The sequence below is a fragment of the Rattus norvegicus genome, chromosome 2 (genome assembly GCF_036323735.1).
Source record: "Rattus norvegicus strain BN/NHsdMcwi chromosome 2, GRCr8, whole genome shotgun sequence".
Lineage (NCBI taxonomy): Eukaryota > Metazoa > Chordata > Mammalia > Rodentia > Muridae > Rattus > Rattus norvegicus.
In genome coordinates, this window is record NC_086020.1 from 117,758,821 (window position 1) to 117,777,590 (window position 18,770).

An 18,770-nucleotide genomic window follows, 5' to 3' on the forward strand; every position below is an offset into this window, starting at 1 on the left:
CCTGACATGAAGGTTGTTAAATCAAACTCCTTGAAACAGGAGACTAAAACTTTTTTGAATGAGAAATAGAAGTTGTTATTTTGCAAAATTTCCAAGGTGTGAAATTTGTACTTTAAAAGTCTCCAGTTGCCTCATTCTGTACAGGGCTCAATTTCTTTCATACTGAGTTAACCGAATATTGGACTAATGGAATTCATCATGGATACACTGTGACTCACTGGTTCAGGTGCTGAGAAGTGGCAAAGCATACCCTTGACTGAAATAATAAAGGCTTCTGTGACTAGTGTTGTTGTACAACAAAAATTCATTAATGACTCTCTAATTATACAAATGAGATAATTTTGTTGGACAAAAATGAATGAATGTTTTCTTCTATTAAGATCAGGCTGCACAAAGCTGAGATGGCACCCTCTCCCACCATTCCTTTAATAAGTCACTTATTCATGTACTTCAACAATGAGATCATTTGATCAAATACTTTGATGAGGAGTACATAACAATTGTATTGAATGGTCATTTGGGTGTTGGGTGTGCATGTCCTAATCATAAGACCTCACAGAAGTATAAGCGCGGTTAGTGGTAGGCCTTGTGCCAAATAAATGACTAAAAACGGAGATGACAGAACTGTGGAGTTGTGAGGAAAGAGATGGAAGCGATGGAGCATTCTAAAAAGCAGGTTTGCAAGAACTGCATTTCTGTCAAAGCTGGTCTACACAATGTCAGAGTAAGAGACACATCCCAGCGGCTCGAGCCGGAGGCCAGTCTAAGAAGACAGGAAGGATGTGACTGTTAAGTCAGATCGGTGAAGGAACCAAAGCAGACCGGACATGGCCCAGGCAGGACAAAGCACAGGCATCCTGGTCCAAAGATGAAGAAGAAGGGAGAGAAGAACGGCTTCCGAATCTTCCAGGGGCAAGAATGTATACATTGGAAAATGGGGAGAGGTGCTGTGAGATTCTGTCCTAGGAACATGAGGTGGTTATTACAGGTGGGAATTCACACCAGCTGTGGCTACCTGCAGAATATTTATACAAGATCCAGCCAGCCAGAATCTTGGTACAGATTCTGTACCAAAGGGTAGGTCATCCCATATCCCACCCCTTACCGAGACATTATTTGTTCGCAGTGGACACTTCCTAGAGGAGAGAAACTCATTCTTTTTTTGAGGCTGTTGCTTCTGGTGGGCTTCCCAAGATCCAGCAGATGGCCCTACATCAATGTACCTATAGGACAAACCAACTGGCTTTAGCAAGTTATTGAAGAAAAATTATAAAAATGTTGGTGGAATTTGGAGGAGGGAAATCTTGGGTAGATATGATCTTATTTCATCATACATGAGTAAAAATTTCAAAAGTAAAGAAAACATGTCAAAGAAAAATTAGTGTACTCTACCTAGTCTTTTGCCACTTTTACAATGTTTTCAATTTCAAAGTAATATTAGTTCAGATATTTGCAGTTATTGCTTTTCAAAGACCACAGACACATCAGTGATGGATGAATTCATCTGTGGGTTCACTAAACTGAATCTGCAGCTGGGTTCAGGTTGGATGGCTGGGAAGTGAGGGTCCCAAGTCTGGGCTTGGCTTGCATTCCCCACAGCCACCTGGGGATGAGGACAGATCGAGCCAGGGAAAGTCCCTGTGAGCTGAGGGGAAGGAAAGCTGTCTTCATTGACATGATTGAAATTTCAAAGTCCATTTTATAAATCTTTAATATATGGTTCCCACTCCACTCTGGGATATTTTCCAAGGTTGGTGAAATTCTCCTTTGCAGAGTAATAAGTATGTGACAGAATGTCACTGATGTCTCTCAGAGAGGCCTGTAGCTGTGTCCATTTTCCCAAAGGAATATCCTGACTTGATCGATGTTTAGCTTACACATAAGATGCTGGAAGGAAGCCTGAGGAGCATGGTTGGTCCAGAGAGATAGGTCAGAAGATAAAAACAGTTACTGCCAGGACTCATGACTGGGCTTCAATCTGCAGGGCCAAATGGAAGGAAAGGACAAACTACTGGCAGTTGCCCTTTGACCTCTACACAAATGCACGCACACAAGAACAGCATTGGAATTTTAGTAAGGCAGTTACAGGGTTAGATAAATGACCTAACCGGGACCTGCAAACTTGGCAGAACCAAGGGTTTCCCCTTCCACTGGTGCTCTTACTAGGCAAGTATTTTCTGTGATGATAGATAATTGGTGAGCCCCATCTAACTAATTCCTTCCTTGCTGCGGGACTATTTTGGTGGAATTAAAATCAATATAATAGAACTTTCTGGCCATTATTCATGCAAAGCTTCTCTTCCCACCTGACCTCTCTGACACGAGTATCCCATGTAAATAGACTCCCACCTCCTAGCATTAGGAGTGGATGAAAATGGGTTCCATAGAACATAATGTGTCTTTTTTTCTCCATCTTTGTTGAATTGGGTATTCCTTATTTACATTTCAACGTTTCCGGGCTTCTGGGCCAACATCCCCCTAACCCTCCCATTCTATATGGGTGTTCCCCTCCCCATCCTCCCCCCATTACTGCACTCCCCCCAACAATCACGTTCACTGGGGGTTCAGTCTTGGCAGAACCAAGGGTTTCCCCTTCCACTGGTGCTCTTACTAGGCTATTCATTGCTACCTATGGGGTCAGAGTCCAGGGTCAGTCCATGTATGGTCTTTGGGTGGTGGCTTAGTCCCTGGAAGCTCTGGTTGGCCAACCACATTTGTAATAGTGTCATAATTTATCTAAAAAAATAACAAGAATAAATGTTTTATATTTATGTAGTTTTGTGTTAGAAACACAAATGTTATGAATTTATTTTCATTTCATGTCAACAAAGATATGTTATTAAAACTTCTATTTGCTATTATTTATTAAAAGTAGCCTAATATATAAACCAAAAAAAGAACATAATGTGTCAATCTCAGATTAGATCATGTCTTGATATTCTGTCCAACCAGGACGTCCAGAATTCTCACAGCGATCAAGTAAAGCTACTAATGAAAATTAGAATCCTTCCAGTCTCCATCTGTTCCACAGCCCTCTGAACCTAAATCCCACCCGGAGAGAGCTGGCCTCCTAGGAGTGCTGTAACTCCTAAACTCACAGGTGACACCACCTCTTTTCTCCAATAACTGGCCAAAGAGTCACTCAACGGAGTACACAGGGCACAGGAACCGCACCAGGGACAGGATCTTTCTGGTCTCCATCTGCATCCTGGAGCTAACCCTGTGTCACAGCTCTCCACACCCAAATCCCACCCTGAGAGGACTGGTTTCCCAGAAGTGCTGGCACATCTAAGATCATAGGCTCACAGGCCCACAGGAGGGACAAGCTCCAATCAGAGACAACAAGACAAACTAACATCAGCGATAACCAGACAGTGAGAGGCAAGCACAAGAACCTAAGCGACAGAAACCAAGGCTACTTGGCATCATCAGAACCAAATTCTCCCACCACAGCAAGTCTTGGCTATCCCAACATACCAGAAAAACAATATTTGGATGTAAAATCACATCTCATGATAATGATAGAGGACTTTAAGAAGGACATAAATAACTCCCTTAACGAAATACAGGAGATCAAAGGCAAACAGATAGAAGTCCTTAAAGAGGAAACACAAAAATCCCTTAAAGAATTACCAGAAAACACAAACAGGTGAAGGAATTGAACAAAATCATCCAGGATTTAAAAATGGAAATAGAAACAATAAAGAAAGCACAAAGGGAGACAACCCTGGTGATAGGAAAACTAGGAAAGAGACCAGGAGTCATAGATGCAAGCATCATCAACAGAATACAAGAGATAGAGGAGAGGGGCAGAAGATACCATAGGAAACATTGACAAATAGTCAAAGAAAATGTAATACTCAAAAAGCATCAGACCCAAAACATCCAGAAAATCTGGGATACAATGAAAAGACCAAACTTAAAATAATAGGTATATAAGAGAGCAAAGATTTCCAATTTAAAGGGCCAGGAAATATCTTCAACAAAATTATAGAAGGAAACATCCCTAACCTAAAGAAAGAGGTGCAGGGGGTTAGGGATTTAGCTCAGTGGTAGAGCGCTTGCCTAGGAAGCGCAAGGCCCTGGGTTCGGTCCCCAGCTCCGAAAAAAAAGAAAAGAAAAAAAAAAAAAAGAAAGAGGTGCCCATAAACATACAAGAAGCCTACAGAACTCCAAATAGATTGCACCAGAAAAGTAACTCCTCCCATCACATAATAGTCAAAACACCAAATGCACAAAACAAAAAAAAGAATATTAAAAGCAGTAAAAGAATATTAAAAGTAATATATAGAGGCAGACCTATAAGAATTACACCAGACTTCTCACCAGAGACTATGAAAGAATTTAAAAATGGAAATAGAAGCTCTCTCTCTTTTTTGGCTGCCTCGTGGGATGGAGCCACTGCTAGATCCTTGGACTTCCATTCACAGCTGCTCCTGACCATTGTTGGGGAGTTGGACTACAGACTGTAAGCAGCAGCATACATAGTATATTTCCTCTTCCATGACGTTCTGTCTCCCTGGAAGCAAAACAAGCACGTCCTGACAATTCCGAAAACATGAGCTCAAAGAAACCTTTCCTGGTCAGATTGTTTTTCTGAAGGATTTTGTCATAATGATGGGAAACAGAATGGAACTGAATCCTGACTTCAAGAAGATAAACAGACTAATGATATTAAATGGAATTAAGAGTGGAATTAAGGGGAACTGGGGCAAGATTCCACCTAGCTAAGTTACCATCTTGTGAAGAGGATGTCCCTCAAGGGACTTTGCCGCCTATTCTAAATCTACAGTGCATCTGCAGTTGTACAGCGACACTTATATCATGTTACATGGTATTATGACCTGGTTGTTTGTTTTTCCATCTGGACTTATGGACATATGGTTGTGTGTCAAGGTGACAAGGGGTGAATTGTGATGGCTCTTCTCTATTGTCAACTTGCCTATACTTGAAATGAACTACAATCCAGAAAAGAAGGGCACAGCTGATCTATATCTTGAAGCATAAAGAAAATATGTCTTTGATCAGTATCTTGAGACTAGAAGACACAGGCCTTTGATCTAGATCTTGAGGTGGGATGATGAATGTTTTTGATCTGGATCAACAAGGTTTAATTCAGACTTAGGCTTAGTAGCCATGTTTATTAAGATCTATAATGAAAAGTAAATTAAAGAAAAGCTTAGGTCCAACTGTGGCGATTACAGGCCTTTAAACCCAGCATTTAGTAGACAGAGCATGCACATCTCTGAATTCAAGGCCAGCCTTTCTGCAGAAGTTCTATGACAGCAAAACTTAGGCAGTAAAGGTAACCATTGAAAACAAAAATCTGGTGAAGATGTGACTGAACAAGGGGACCATGTTCCAGCCCCAGCAAGCAGTAGAACTTGGCAGCTTTGGCCATATAGTTCTGGCTTTGGAGTCAAGAATCTCCTTCCAAGTCTAAGGAAAGTTGCTGAGGCCAAGTGTGTATCAGAGGAGTGCCTGCCTGGAGGCCCAGAGAGAACACTGTGTGGAAGTGGTTATGGAATCCCCCTCCAAGACTAAAGAAAGCCACTGAAGCAATGCATGTGGCAGGGTTGTCCCTGCATGGAGGTCCAGAGAAACTTCTGTGTGAAGCTGTGAAGGTGAACCCTGAATTGCCTTGAACACCCCAAGAGTCTAGAGATGCTAGAGCCTTGGGGTATCTGCCAAGGAAAGCTACTAACAGGGAGCAGAACCAGCCCAACAGAAAAAGTGTATCACAGTCAATGAAGCTGAAAGGAATTGAGATCTGAAGAGCATTTTGACGTCAGAGGTGGAAATTCAGAGTTTGGAGTTTGCCCAGCTAGTTTTGGTCTTGCTTTGGTCCAGTATCTCCTCACTATTTTTCCTTCCCTGTATTTTGAAAAGGTAATGTACATCCTGTGCATGATATGCTAGATGTATAGAGTCTTTCTATTTTGATTTTTTAGGGGATTATAGTTGAAAAAGTGCATGACTCTCCGAAGAGAACTTGAACTTTAGATTTCTAAACATTTTCAGACTATGGTAGACTATGGAGACTTCTAAATTGGACTAAATGCATTTTACATTATGTTATAACTCACGGAGTGGAATGTGGTGGTTTGAATAGGTGTGGCCCCGTAAACTTAAGTATTTAGATGCTTGGCCATAGGGAGTGGCACTATTAGGAGGTGTGGCTTACTTGGAGGAGGTGTGACCTTGTTCACCAAGTGTATCACTGTGTAGGCGGAGCTTTGAAGTCTTAAGTGCTCATGCTACACCCAGTGGGGAACATATACAGTCTCCTTGCTGCCTTCAGATCAGGATACAGAGACTCCTCCAGCACCATGTCTGCCTGCACTCTGCCATGTTTCCTGCCATGATGATAATGGACTGAGCCTCTGAAACTATAAGCCAGCCCCCATTAGATGTTGTCTTTTACAAGAGTTGCCTTGGTCATGGAGTCTTTTTCCAGCAATGAGACCCAAACTAAGACAGCCATGTAAGGAAAAATTGTAGATATGTTAGGTACATGTTGCTCAAATATTAAACATTTATAGAGTAAATATTTATAATGAATGTATTAATCACTAGACTTGAAAGAACACCATCTACATAGAATTGGACTAAAATGTGTTTCTTTATAGTTCTATTGACACGAGGTGTGCTAGTTTGAATTATATTGTCACCTTCTGTTGTTTTTCTTTCCCAGTGCTTTCTATTTAGCTCTCCATGTCTGTTGAACCATTAACTCCGCTTCCCTTCCCTCTAGAGCCACGTAAACTTTGAATCTTTTCCTCTGGTCCCAAATGGAGAAGGTAGAGATGCAAAGGAGGGGTGTGAGACTGAGGATTTCTTTTCTAGTCCATGAGGTCAAATTTTGCAGGCTGGTTGCTAGTCCTCTCGGTGACCTACTTATCTCCTTTCCATTCTCTCTGGGTTCCCTGGCTTCTCCATCAGATTTTGTATATCTGAAACGTGGCCCTGGATTCCTTCTGTTTCCCTACATCACATATGTCTTGGAGCAGGGCCTTTCTGGAAATAAGCTCTTCTCGAATCATGCTATTTTGGGTGTGCCACCTTTGGATATGTCATTGTCGCCACATATTTCAGACAGATATGGAGTCAGAGTTATTGCTTACTTTATTGAGAAGCAGTGGACAGTTGATTTATCAAGTTTATGCTTCTTACAGAATCTCAACACTTCCCTGGAGGAAGCATGTAACGTGACATTTCCACTGTTTGCCTTGTTTCATGGCGTGCCATGCAGATTTATGCTTATCTGTTACAGTTTCTTTTCTTGTATTATGCAGTTAACAGGTAAAAGTAGACAATAAAAGTAAAATATTCAACTACTTATCTCAAAAAAATGGAAATAGAAACAATAAAGAAAGCACAGAGGAAGACAACCCTGGATATAGAAAACCCAAGGAAGAGACAAGGAGTTGTAGATACAAGCATCACCAACAGAATATAAGAGATAGAAGAGAGAATCTCAGGAGCAGAATATTCCATAGAAATCATCAACACAACTGTCAAAGATAATGTAAAACAGAAAAAGCTTCTAGCCCAAAACATCCAGGAAATCCAGGACACAATGAGAAGATCAAGCCTAAGGATAATAGGTATAGAAGAGAGTGAAGACTCCCAACTTAAAGGGCCAGTAAATATCTTCAACAAAATCACAGACGAAAACTTCCCTAACCTAAAAGAAGAGATGCCCATAAACATAAAAGAAGCCTACAGAACTCCAAATAGATTGGACCTGAAAAGAAATTCCTCCCGTCACATAATAATCAAAACAACAAATGCACAAAACAAAGAAAGAATATTAAAAGCAGTAAGTGAAAAAGGTCAAGTAGAATAAAAAAGGTAGACTTATCAGAATTACACCAGACTTCTCAACAGAGACCATGAAAGCCAGAAGATCCTGGACAGATGTCATAAAGTCCCTAAGAGAACATATAATAGCCTAGGCTACTATACTCTCAATTAACATAGGTGGAGAAACCAAGATATTCCATGACAAAACCAAATTTACACAGTATCAAGCCCTACAAAGGATAATAGATGGAAAACTCCAACATGAGGGAAACTACACCATAGAAAAAGCAAGAAAGTAATCTTTCAACATGCCCAAAAGAAGATAGCCACACTAACATAATTCCACCTCTAACAACAAAAATAACAGGAAGCAACAAATTACTTTTCCTTAATATCTTTTAACATCAACTGACTCAGTTCTCCAATGAAACAATATGGACTAACAGACTGGATACATAAAGAGGAACCCGCATTTTGGTGCCTACAGGAAATGCACCTCAGTGACAAAGACAGACACTACCTAAGAGTAAAAAACTGGAAAAAATTCAAGCAAATGGTCCCAAGAAACAAGCTGGAGTAGCCATTTTAATATCCAATAAAATCGACTTTCAACCAAAAGTTATCAAAAAAAGATAAGCAAGGACATTTCATATTCATCAAAGGAAAAAAATCTACCAGGATGAACTCTCAATTTTGAGCAACAAAAGCATATGGTTCTTTGAGAAAATCGACAAGATAGATAAACCCTTAGCCAGGCTAACCAGAGGGCACAGAAACATTATCCAAATTAACAAAATCAGAAATGAAAAGGGAGAAGTAACAACAGAATCTGAGGAAAAATAATCATCAGAACCTACTACAAAAGCCTATACTCAACAAAGCTGGAAAATCTGGATAAAATGGACAATTTTCTAGACAGATACCAGGTACCAAAGTTAAATCAGGATCAGATAAACCATCTAAACAGTCCCATAACCCCTAAAGAAATAGAAGCAGTCATTAAACGTCTTCCAACCAAAAAGAGCCCAGGACCAGATGGATTTAGTGCAGAATTCTATCAGACCTTCAAAGAAGAACTAATACCAATAATCTTCAAACTATTCCACAAAATAGAAACAAATGAAACACTACCCAATTCATTCTTTGAAGCCACAATTACACTTATACATAAACCACACAATGACCCACAAAGAAAGGGAACTGCAGACCAATTTCCCTAATGAATATTGATGCGAAAATACTCAGTAAAATTCTCCCAAACTGAATCCAAGAACAGATCAACATCCTTAGTCATCAGGGAACTACAAATCAAAACAACCCTGAGATTTCACCTCATACCAGTCAGAATGGCTAAGATCAAAAACTCAGGTGACAGCAGGTTCTGGGGACAATGTGGAGAAAGGAACACTATTCCTGGTGGGATTGAAAGCTGGTACAACCACTCTAAAAATCAGACTGGTGGTTCCTCACAAAATTGGACAATACCTGAGGACCCAGCTATACCTCTCCTGGGCATATACCCAAAAGATGCTCCAACATATAACAAGGACACATGCTCCACTATGTTCATCGTAGCCTTATTTATAATAGCCAGCAGCTGGAAAGAACCCAGATGTCCTTCAACAGAGGAATGGATACAGAAATTGTGGTACATTTAGTACACTACATTCCATATAGTACTCAAAGCCCAAGCCAGAGAAATCAGACAACAAAAGTCAAAGGGTACATTGGAGTGCTACTCAGCTATTAAAAACAATGACTTCATGAAATTCTTAGGCAAATGGATGTAACTAGAAAATATCATCCTGAGTGAGGTAACCCAGTCACAAAAGAACACATGTAGTATGCACTCACTGGTTAGTGGATATTACCCCCAAAGCTTGGAATACCTAAGATACAGTTCACAGACCATATGAAGCTCAAGAAGAAGGAAGACTAAAATGTGGATGCTTCAGTCCTTCTTAGAAGGGGAAACAAAGTACTCACAGGAGGTAGAGGGTGGGATGGACTTGGGAGGAAGAGAGGAGGGTGATGGGGAAAAGGGGGACAGGATCCAGTATGAGTGGATGTGGGATGATATAGTGTCAAGAACTTGAGCAGAGGTATGAAGCAATGTGTAGAATTTGGGGTAGCCACCAGCCAGTCCCAGATGCCAGGAAAGCAAGAGGCTCCTAGAACCCAACAGGTATGAGCTTAGCTGAAAAGCCCATCACTGGGGAGGGAGAACCTGTAGAGACCATAAGCAGAGGTTAGGCATGCCCCCAGGTGGGGAGATGGGGTGACCACCTACTCATCTACAAATTTTTAACCAAGAATGGCTCCTGTCTAAAGGAAATACAGGGACAAAGTATGGAGCAGAAACTGAAGGAAAGGCCATCCAGAAACTGCCCTACCTGGGGATCCATCCCATATACAGATATCATACCCAGAGACTATTGTAGATGCCAAGAAGTGCTTGTTGACATGAGCTGTTATAGCCGTCTCCTGAGAGGCTCTGCCAGAGCCTGACAAACAGAGGGAGATACTCACAGCCAACCACTGGACTGAGCATGGGGACCCCAATGGAGGAGTTAGGGAAAGGACTGAAGGAGCTGAAGGGGTTTGCAACCCCTATGAAGAACAGCAATATCAACCAACCAGACACCCAGAGCTTTCCTGGGACTAAACCACCAACCAAAGAGTGCACATGCACAGATCCATGGCTCCAGGTGCATATTTAGCAGAGGATATCATTGTCTGGCATCAGTGGGAGGAGAGGTCCTTGGTCCTATGAAGGTTTGATGCTCCTGTGTAGGGGAGTGTCAGGGTGATGAGGTGGGAGTGGTTTGGTGGGTGGGGGAAGCATCCTCATAGAAGCAGGGAGAGAGAGGATGGATAGTGGCGTTTCTGGAGGGGAAATCCAGAAAGGAGATAACACTTGAAATGTAAATACATAAAATATCCAATAAAAAAGAAAATTAGAAGCAACGCCCACCCCCACGTTTTTCATAGGTTAGCTCAATGGGGTGCTCCTCCAGGTGTTCTCTAAGTGGCCTGAGCGGTCTTTAAGTGCTGCCTCTCTCTGCCTGCTATTTTCATAGATCACATAATTTTCGCATTCACTGTGTCAGCTCACACTGCTTCAATTATGCAGGTCCTCTCTACACATGTCAGTGCCACTTTGCCCCCTTACATTAAAAAGAAGAAGGAAGGAAAACCATAGGTTATTAGAAAATGGTCTGTACATTGCCACCCTGGAAATCCATTTTCCTGTCCTTTTATTTTTAACTGCAAGTAACAAGTTTGTGGCTATGTATTAATATGTGATGTGGAGTCAGGAGCAGGCTCTGTCTTGTTGACTGGAACTGTCTTTGGGGGCTACATTATCATCTGGACATTGGGGAAGAGGAGCTGGGAGAGGAATGTTGACCAGTGCTGGGACCTTTTGCTCACTGAAGTCAGAGCTAGGCAAAGACAGGACTGTAATAGACTGTCCTGACGGGATTGTCTCTGTTCTGTTATGAGCACCAGTTTCGGCTAGTGAAAATGCACACTGCTCACTTTATCAAGAGGGGAGTTTTGTTGCTGGGCTCTCTCCTGAGAAGCTTGAGCTCCCAGGAGGATTTGAGTTGACCTGTCAACTATCCCTTAATATCCTTCTGTAAATCAGATCAGCAGCTAATCCGGATAGCTATCAGGGAAATGTCAATCAGGGGATGTGTAAAGCGAGGCCCAGTCCTGTGTTTACATATTGCCTGCCCTTGGTCTCAGAGTCCGTCTCCTGAACACAGTAAGTCACAAGCTGGGTCCCCTAGGGCTATGCACAAGGCCAGCTTTCTTTTCCTTTCTTTTTCTTTTTCTCTTTTGATTAATATCATTTAAGATCTTAAAGTTGATTATAGCCATTCTGACAGCAGCAGCGTAATTATGGTTCTTGACCAGTTGCTGCATGGTGGCTGTAGACTCATTTCTAGAACGACAATCCCTGGGGATGGTATATATGCGCTGTCCTTCTCTAGAGAGGCAAGCTTGTGCCAAGTGGTCACTGCCCTCTGTTCTCCCCGCTCCCTACACCACAGCCTGCTAGGTGTCCACTTCTCTGACCCCAGCAAAAATGATTGCTTAGAATCATTATAGTTTAGTCTACCCCTCCCAAATCCAAGGAATCCTCTGGCTAATAGGCCTGTGAATGCTGCCATTAACTCCTCCCACCACTTGGTTCAGTGCCTGGCGTTTGTGAATGAAGCATGTATCATCTGCTGTGCTAGTGGCTAAGCCTCTGGACTGCGGGACTTGTGCAGTCCTCCCAAAAATATCATAAAATTGGCATTTCCCTCAGATACAGCAGAGCAGCCTCTGACCCAGAGAAGCTGCTCGATCTTCCTAAAGTAATGTTGTTTCCATGTGGCCATTCCCTGTTCTCAGTCAGAATTTAGACTGGATCCATCCTAACGCACCGTGAGAGTGACTGGCGTGTGGGTGTTACAGTCACAGTGCCATGCACATGGTGTGGCAGACTGGCTCACGACAGGCACTGACCTGGAAACCTGTCCACTGAAGGTGTGGAGAACACTCAGGAGGAACACACTAGAAAGTGATGAAATCATGAGACAACACCCATTAACCACAACCCCTTTAGGAAGCCCGGCTTTGTGGAACGCATCAGACCCGACATCAGGGGCCCCAGATTCTACGCCTGGCTCCGACCAGAGGACACATGGCTTTCCCAGGAAATGTCCCCTTGTGAGTCTCGGAACAGACGCCAATGCAGATGGTGTGATTGTACCACGCAGATGACAACCTGAAGACGCAGAGAACCTAACTGCTTACTCCAAACTCCTCTGTGCAGGAGAGCAAAGCCAGAGTAGAAAGCAGGGCGAGGGAGTCAGGCTCAGTACCCTAGCCTCCCTAGGAGACACTAGGAGGAAGGGCCTAATACTTCACATTGCCATAGACTCTAAAAGGAAGGTTTTGAGGTTTTTTTCCCCAGAGTTTGCCCTAGAGTCAGGTGCACTGAACAGAATCAGTAAATGAAGTTGAATTTAGGACACTAAAAAACAAGCCTATGACGTGAGTTTGTAAGGAAAACACAGGGAAAGACACTGTGCACCACTTCCCTTTGCAGTATCAAATCTTTAGGGTTAACTTTTGAGTCCATGATACACATGAGACTATTTGGGAAGATGTTACAGGGTCATCCTGTCTTCGTTCCAGAAATTTTATGTTTAACCTAATGGGAAATGTGGCCCCTCCTTTACAATATTTGTTGATGATAAATAACTTTGCAGAAAAGATGGAGTTGATTGGCCTACAGAAATGACTCTGCATTCATGCCGATGCATACACATGGTAAATAATCTGCCTTCTTCTTATGAAACCACGTCTCATTGATCAATCTTTTGTAAGGAAATTGCTAATGAACTTATGCCTACTGTGAGCTTAATCAGGGCATCATAGCTGCTTGGGGTGCTGAGTTCTCCAAGTGTGACAGAGTCCCCTGCTTTAGGCTCTCCAGACAGAGCAGGTGGAGGAGGAGGGGATCCCCTGTTCTTCATGACCATGTACAGAATTCCAAGAAGGTACCAGAGAAACTGTAGCTTGTGATCCAAAGAGACAGGCTCTGGTACTTTGGAACCCTCAGAAGCAAATGGGGTATGAATTATATATAAATTAAGCCACCACACTGATATGGCCAAGAAAGTACTGTCCAGATGGCGCTGAGTACAAAAGACAGTGACACACATTCCTTCGCCGTTTTACTATTTATGAGTCCAAGGCTTGAGTCAGCTGGTGGTAGGACAGGCTATCTGTTAGCACCAAAGGAAGCTGGGCCTTGCTCTTTCATTTTTGTTTGACACTGGCCTTGATCTCCCTGACACAATCCATTTTCACAGAGCTACAGGACAGGATAGGGTTGCAATCCTATTGAAAGGCTTGTGGCTGTTGGAGATACAAGGGGGCAGTTCTACTTTGTTTCTTCTTTTTCTTTAGAAAAATAGCTCTGATATACCTTGCTTCCTGCTCGGGATTCTCTCACAGGTTTTTAAAAGAGATTTGGAAAGGTTTCAGACTAGGTAAAATATGTGTTATCTTGTTGCTCATTTGCTAGAAACGTTAAGTGTTTCAACAGCCAACTTACAGTTTTCACTCTGTCCATGTCACTCATTTTGTTTATTTGTTTGTTTGTTTGGAAGAACCTTTCTTTTCTGTAATGCCCTAAAGGCCAAGAGGGAGCTAGGCAGTTAAGTGTTTGTGGGAAATATATCCCCATGAGGGCTTAGCAATAGACCAACTGTAACAGTTTCCAGGTGGTAATTTTTTGTAAGTAGACCAGGAATTCAAAAGCATTTCTTAACCAATCTATAGGTCAACCAGTAATGACCTATAAAGAGGCATAAAATTGGACCATGATATCAGGAAGCTATGGCTTTCAATGTTCTTGGTACAAAACCAGTGACTCTGTGAAAGTTCACCCATTATTGTAGGCCTCAAGGTTCTGGCTTGCTAAATTCGAGGGGCTGAGAGTACATGGGGCTGACTAGCTCATCCAAACAACATGCAAAGAATATGTCTTATTGAGCCTTTAACAGATTTTGCCTCAAATAAACCTTAGATGGAACAAGACACCAGTTTACAAATAAGAAACCTGAGTTCTTATGGCTCAAGACCATAAAGGGCCACCACAGGGAATACAGCCCAACTGCAGACTTGGATCTTTGAGACACCATTGTTGTGAATGTCCATGGTGATCTGCTTTTTAGGGACCATAGCATTGAGTATTTATAGGTTCTGGTTTTTAGATTTCCAGTTAGTGACTACTTGAATATCATGTTTATCACTGGTCCCATATACATTTCCCTTTTTCAGAATCACAATTTCTATATTCTCTGATTCTGGGTCTTAGAGTGTAGCAGCAGCAGGAACCTAACAAGCTTTTCAGGCATATCTGAAGCTTCTGAGGCTGGAGGATTGCTGTCCTGACCTGACGTGCTCATTCCCTAGCAACTGGCTGGTACTTGCATTCCTCACCCAGTGCCCCAAGAAACACACAGTGCCAACTGCCTTTGAGTTCCTGAACCAACTAGATCCAAGCATTTTGTTTATGCCTTTGTGCAGTCCTCAAAGCTGTAGCTCCTAATCCTTCAAAAAACAAAGAACATCTGTACTTTGATGTTTGTCTTTGTTACTTCCTTCTAGTCTACCTGGAATCTCCAAACAGCCTAGACACAAACTCTGTCAACACACGTACAGCCCAACATACAGCAAACCTTGAGCTAACAGCAACTTAAAATAGCTCTATTTTAAGATTCACCGTTTATTCAAATAGTTAAGGCTGTAAATTCCTTAGCAAAGGTGCTTTCCCATCTATTTATCCAGTCTCACTCCTGGAATACCAGTAATTTCGGGAAATAATTTGTGTTTACTTGAGACTAATTTCTAATCAAGACTCTTGTCTTCTCCAATGAAGGAAGAATGCCTTGATGATAAAACTGATACACATACACAGGTAATATATAATTTATAACTGATATATTATACATGTATACATAGATAAGTGATTTCTCCTCTAGTATTGATTTTTATACAGCATCCACTAAGTGCAGATATGTTGTGTTTATGGAAAATGTTTAGAATTTAAGGTCATTAAAATTTTTGAGAGCAATACATTCGTTTTCTTTATTTTTCAGTTTGAAGCTTAAAACCCTTGAGGATATCAGGTGGAAAATAGACTCTGATCCTTATGCAATACAGTCATATTTAAACTGATAATGTGAATGGGTATGTATATATGTATAAGTAAAAATATTAACATAGATTGCCTGTCAGTTTAGAGCACTTGGCTTAAGACTCCTCTGTCATTTTTACAATAGGCATTCTGAATCAAAGTTGCCAAGAAACTTTCACAAAGGGAGAAGTACAATATTCAAAAAGAAAAAAAAACCTTACACATTTATAAAATTTCCTCTGTTTTTTCCACATCAAAACAACACAGCGTCATTTTCTACCCTTTCGAGAGCAGCATCCAGGGATGACGAGCCCACATCCTGCACACTGCTTCTGCTATTAATGTGCTTATATAAGCAAGACCGTGGGCTCTCTGTGGAAACACAAGGCGTGTGAATCACCTGACTGATGAACCAGCTTACAGCTGGCACAGCACTCAGGGAGTGACAGCAGCCGAGCTGCAGGTTTAATGGGACCGTCAGCCTCTGCCCATCACGGAACTTCCATTATTTTACTTATCTTCTGTCGGTTTTCTTTTGGCATCAGTCACTAGCAAAGCTACTTGGACTCATATGAAGACTGACATATGTCCTCTGTGCTTTTTAAAGATACAGACTGAACATAAAGATTAGTTTAAATTTTAGTATATATTCATAATTTTGTTATATTTGTGTAATGAACAACATTAGGTTTCTGGAAAAAATGCCTTTGACACACCCACTCACTCACGTACATGCTTAATTAACTGTTGGTCTCCTAATCTCAGGAATAACTATCCTGGAGTTTTGTAAAGAGTAGTGTTTTCCTTGATATTTTAGTTGGGAGTGTGAATGTGTCATTGCCTCAACCTGGGATTCGTTCAAAACTCAAACACCAAAACCTCCCAAACCAGGGGGACTCTTCACAGCTAGCAGCCAGCTCCTAAAGTGACATACTTCAATCTGTCACGTTTTGAAACAAGGTTTAACACCAATGACTTAGCTGGGTCTCTCTGAATGGCACCAGCTTCCAATGGTGACAGCCTTGGAAGTGTGTGCTCACAACTATATCAATTCATGGAATGACAGCATGAGAAAATGAAGGAAAATTTCCTTGGGCTCTTCATCAAAAATATAAAAATAACTAATTCTGCAGTTTCCTGAGTGACCACAGTTAGTTAAAACACAATAAACAATGATAAAAAAAGTAAGAATTTATTTCTATATGATAAAAACAAGAAATAAAAACTAACTTCGCTTTGATAGGGGTGTGTGCGTATGTTTGTGTGTGTGTGTGTGTGAATGTGTGTATGGGCATGTGTACATGTGTATATGTGTGCATGTGTGTGTATGTATGCATGTGTGTATATGTGTGTGTGTATGTGTGCATGTGTGTATGTGTGTGTTTGTGTGTGTGTTTCTTATGGTGTGCTCACCCACCCTTTACTAGTTTATCTTTCAAGTAGGTCCACTCCTAAATTGGAATCACAGTCTATGGGAGGTCCAGAGTGCATGTCTCAAGTAATTAATCTGGCATAATTAAAGGAACAGTACTGCAAACCGGCACTGCACATCTTATTATTTAAACTGGCGATCTGGCAGTGAGTAGCAGAATGCAGGCCGTAACCTCACACCCCCTACCCTGATGTCCTCAGCAGCAGCACACGATCAGTGGGGCAGGAAACACAGTGGTTAGGTAAGCCGTGCTGTGCTTGCCCATACGCCATGAACTTCCATGGAAATGCTTTGCTCAGTCGTGATCTTCCAGATATTCTAATAAGCATGACTTAAGTACATTGATCTCTCGGGGGTACCTTTTGGTAGCCATTCTTCATTTTGCCAAACCCATGCACCCATGCATGCACACTCCCTTGATGTAATCATCATGCTGCAGAACCAACTACACAGTGAAGAACTTGTCCAAATTCATCAGCCTATCTGTAGGTCACTGGCTACTTTCTCATGTTCTCCTAGGCACAGACATTTCAATTCCCATTCTGTTGACGCTTGAGTTTATGCTGCCCTCAGAGGCAATGCCACGTGTATGTTAAATGGACGGGCAGTTATCTTGTCTCCTTGATAATTAACAAAGATGTTAAGGACTAATGCCAAGTCAGTGTCCTGGCTGGAGACAGTCCACTCCCTGCTAAATCATTGTTTATGCTCTGTTAAGCCATTTTCATTGAAGCTTATGGGCCAATATAACATCCAACCTAGAGGCTTCTCGAATTATGGGAGCATTACTGATGATGAAGCGATCTATTTTCATTTCAGATCATCATCTTGACACTTGCTGCAGACAAGCCAAGAAACGAAATTGGGCAAGATCTAAGTTTAAATTTCTCAAAATTTCACACCATTTATCCGTTCCCCCATCATACTTTGTCTCAGAATACACACTAATAGTAGTGTTTCTCACTTTTAAGATAATATGCTCCAAAATCTACTTAAGTCTTTTCCCCTCAAATTATGCTACTTTGACTCATTGTATTGAGTTCTCAGTACCCTCTCCTCTTCCCTTGCTTTGTGCTTTCTTACTTATTCTCACATCATATGTTGGTATCATGCACAAGTCGGTGGGGCAGAGATGAGGGAAACTTTGATGTTCCCCAAACCTATATTAATAACAGTTCTAGTTAGACAGGCTAAAACAGCTGTCAGGAATGAGCTCTGAACCCAGAAGGCTACCAGGTCAAAGTCTACAGGCAACAGGAAACAGATGGAGTGCTCACTTACCTGCTTCTGATCAACAATTATTTCGAGGTCTTCATCACTGCTTAGCTTTCCATAGCCTTGTTCTTTACTTTTCTTGTGAAAGAACAATTTTAAATATCATTTAGTTTCTTTTCATTAAAAATAATCTTAATTCGTACTTAATAATCCTTAAGATAAAACTCTTCATTTAACCCTTTCACCAGCCACAATGCACCATTCCTGACATCAGTCTCTCATGGAGAGCAGCCCCCATCTTAAACCTGTGCATCGACTCTATCTGCTTATCCTCTTGTGGCCAAAGTATGCCTCTGGTCCATCTCAATATTCTCTTTTATTTCATAGTATCAGCAAAAATTCTCTACCACTATGAGATAAACAAGCAGTTCTTTGAAAACTCTTAGCACATTTTTCTTAAGAACAGAAACTTCATTTAGAATCATACTACTCTTAAAATGTCAACTATCACACATTATATTTTAATGCTTTATGTATTTTTAAGAATAAGAGAACTATTATATAACTCAGATAATGAACTCTCAAACTTTCAATAAATCATGTAAATAGTAA

The 18,770-nt window shown here is 41.4% G+C and overlaps 1 protein-coding gene across 32 annotated transcripts in view; it reads right to left on the reverse strand.

The window, feature by feature from the left end:
- Pex5l (peroxisomal biogenesis factor 5-like) overlaps positions 1 to 18,770 on the reverse strand; it is a 213,574-nt gene that overhangs the window by 135,622 nt on the left and 59,182 nt on the right. For 25 of the 32 annotated variants that reach the window (XM_063281426.1, XM_063281417.1, XM_063281415.1 and 22 more), the window contains 1 exon segment: positions 18,225 to 18,296. In XM_063281426.1, the coding sequence (XP_063137496.1) occupies positions 18,225 to 18,296 (72 nt within the window). 32 annotated transcript variants of the gene reach the window in all.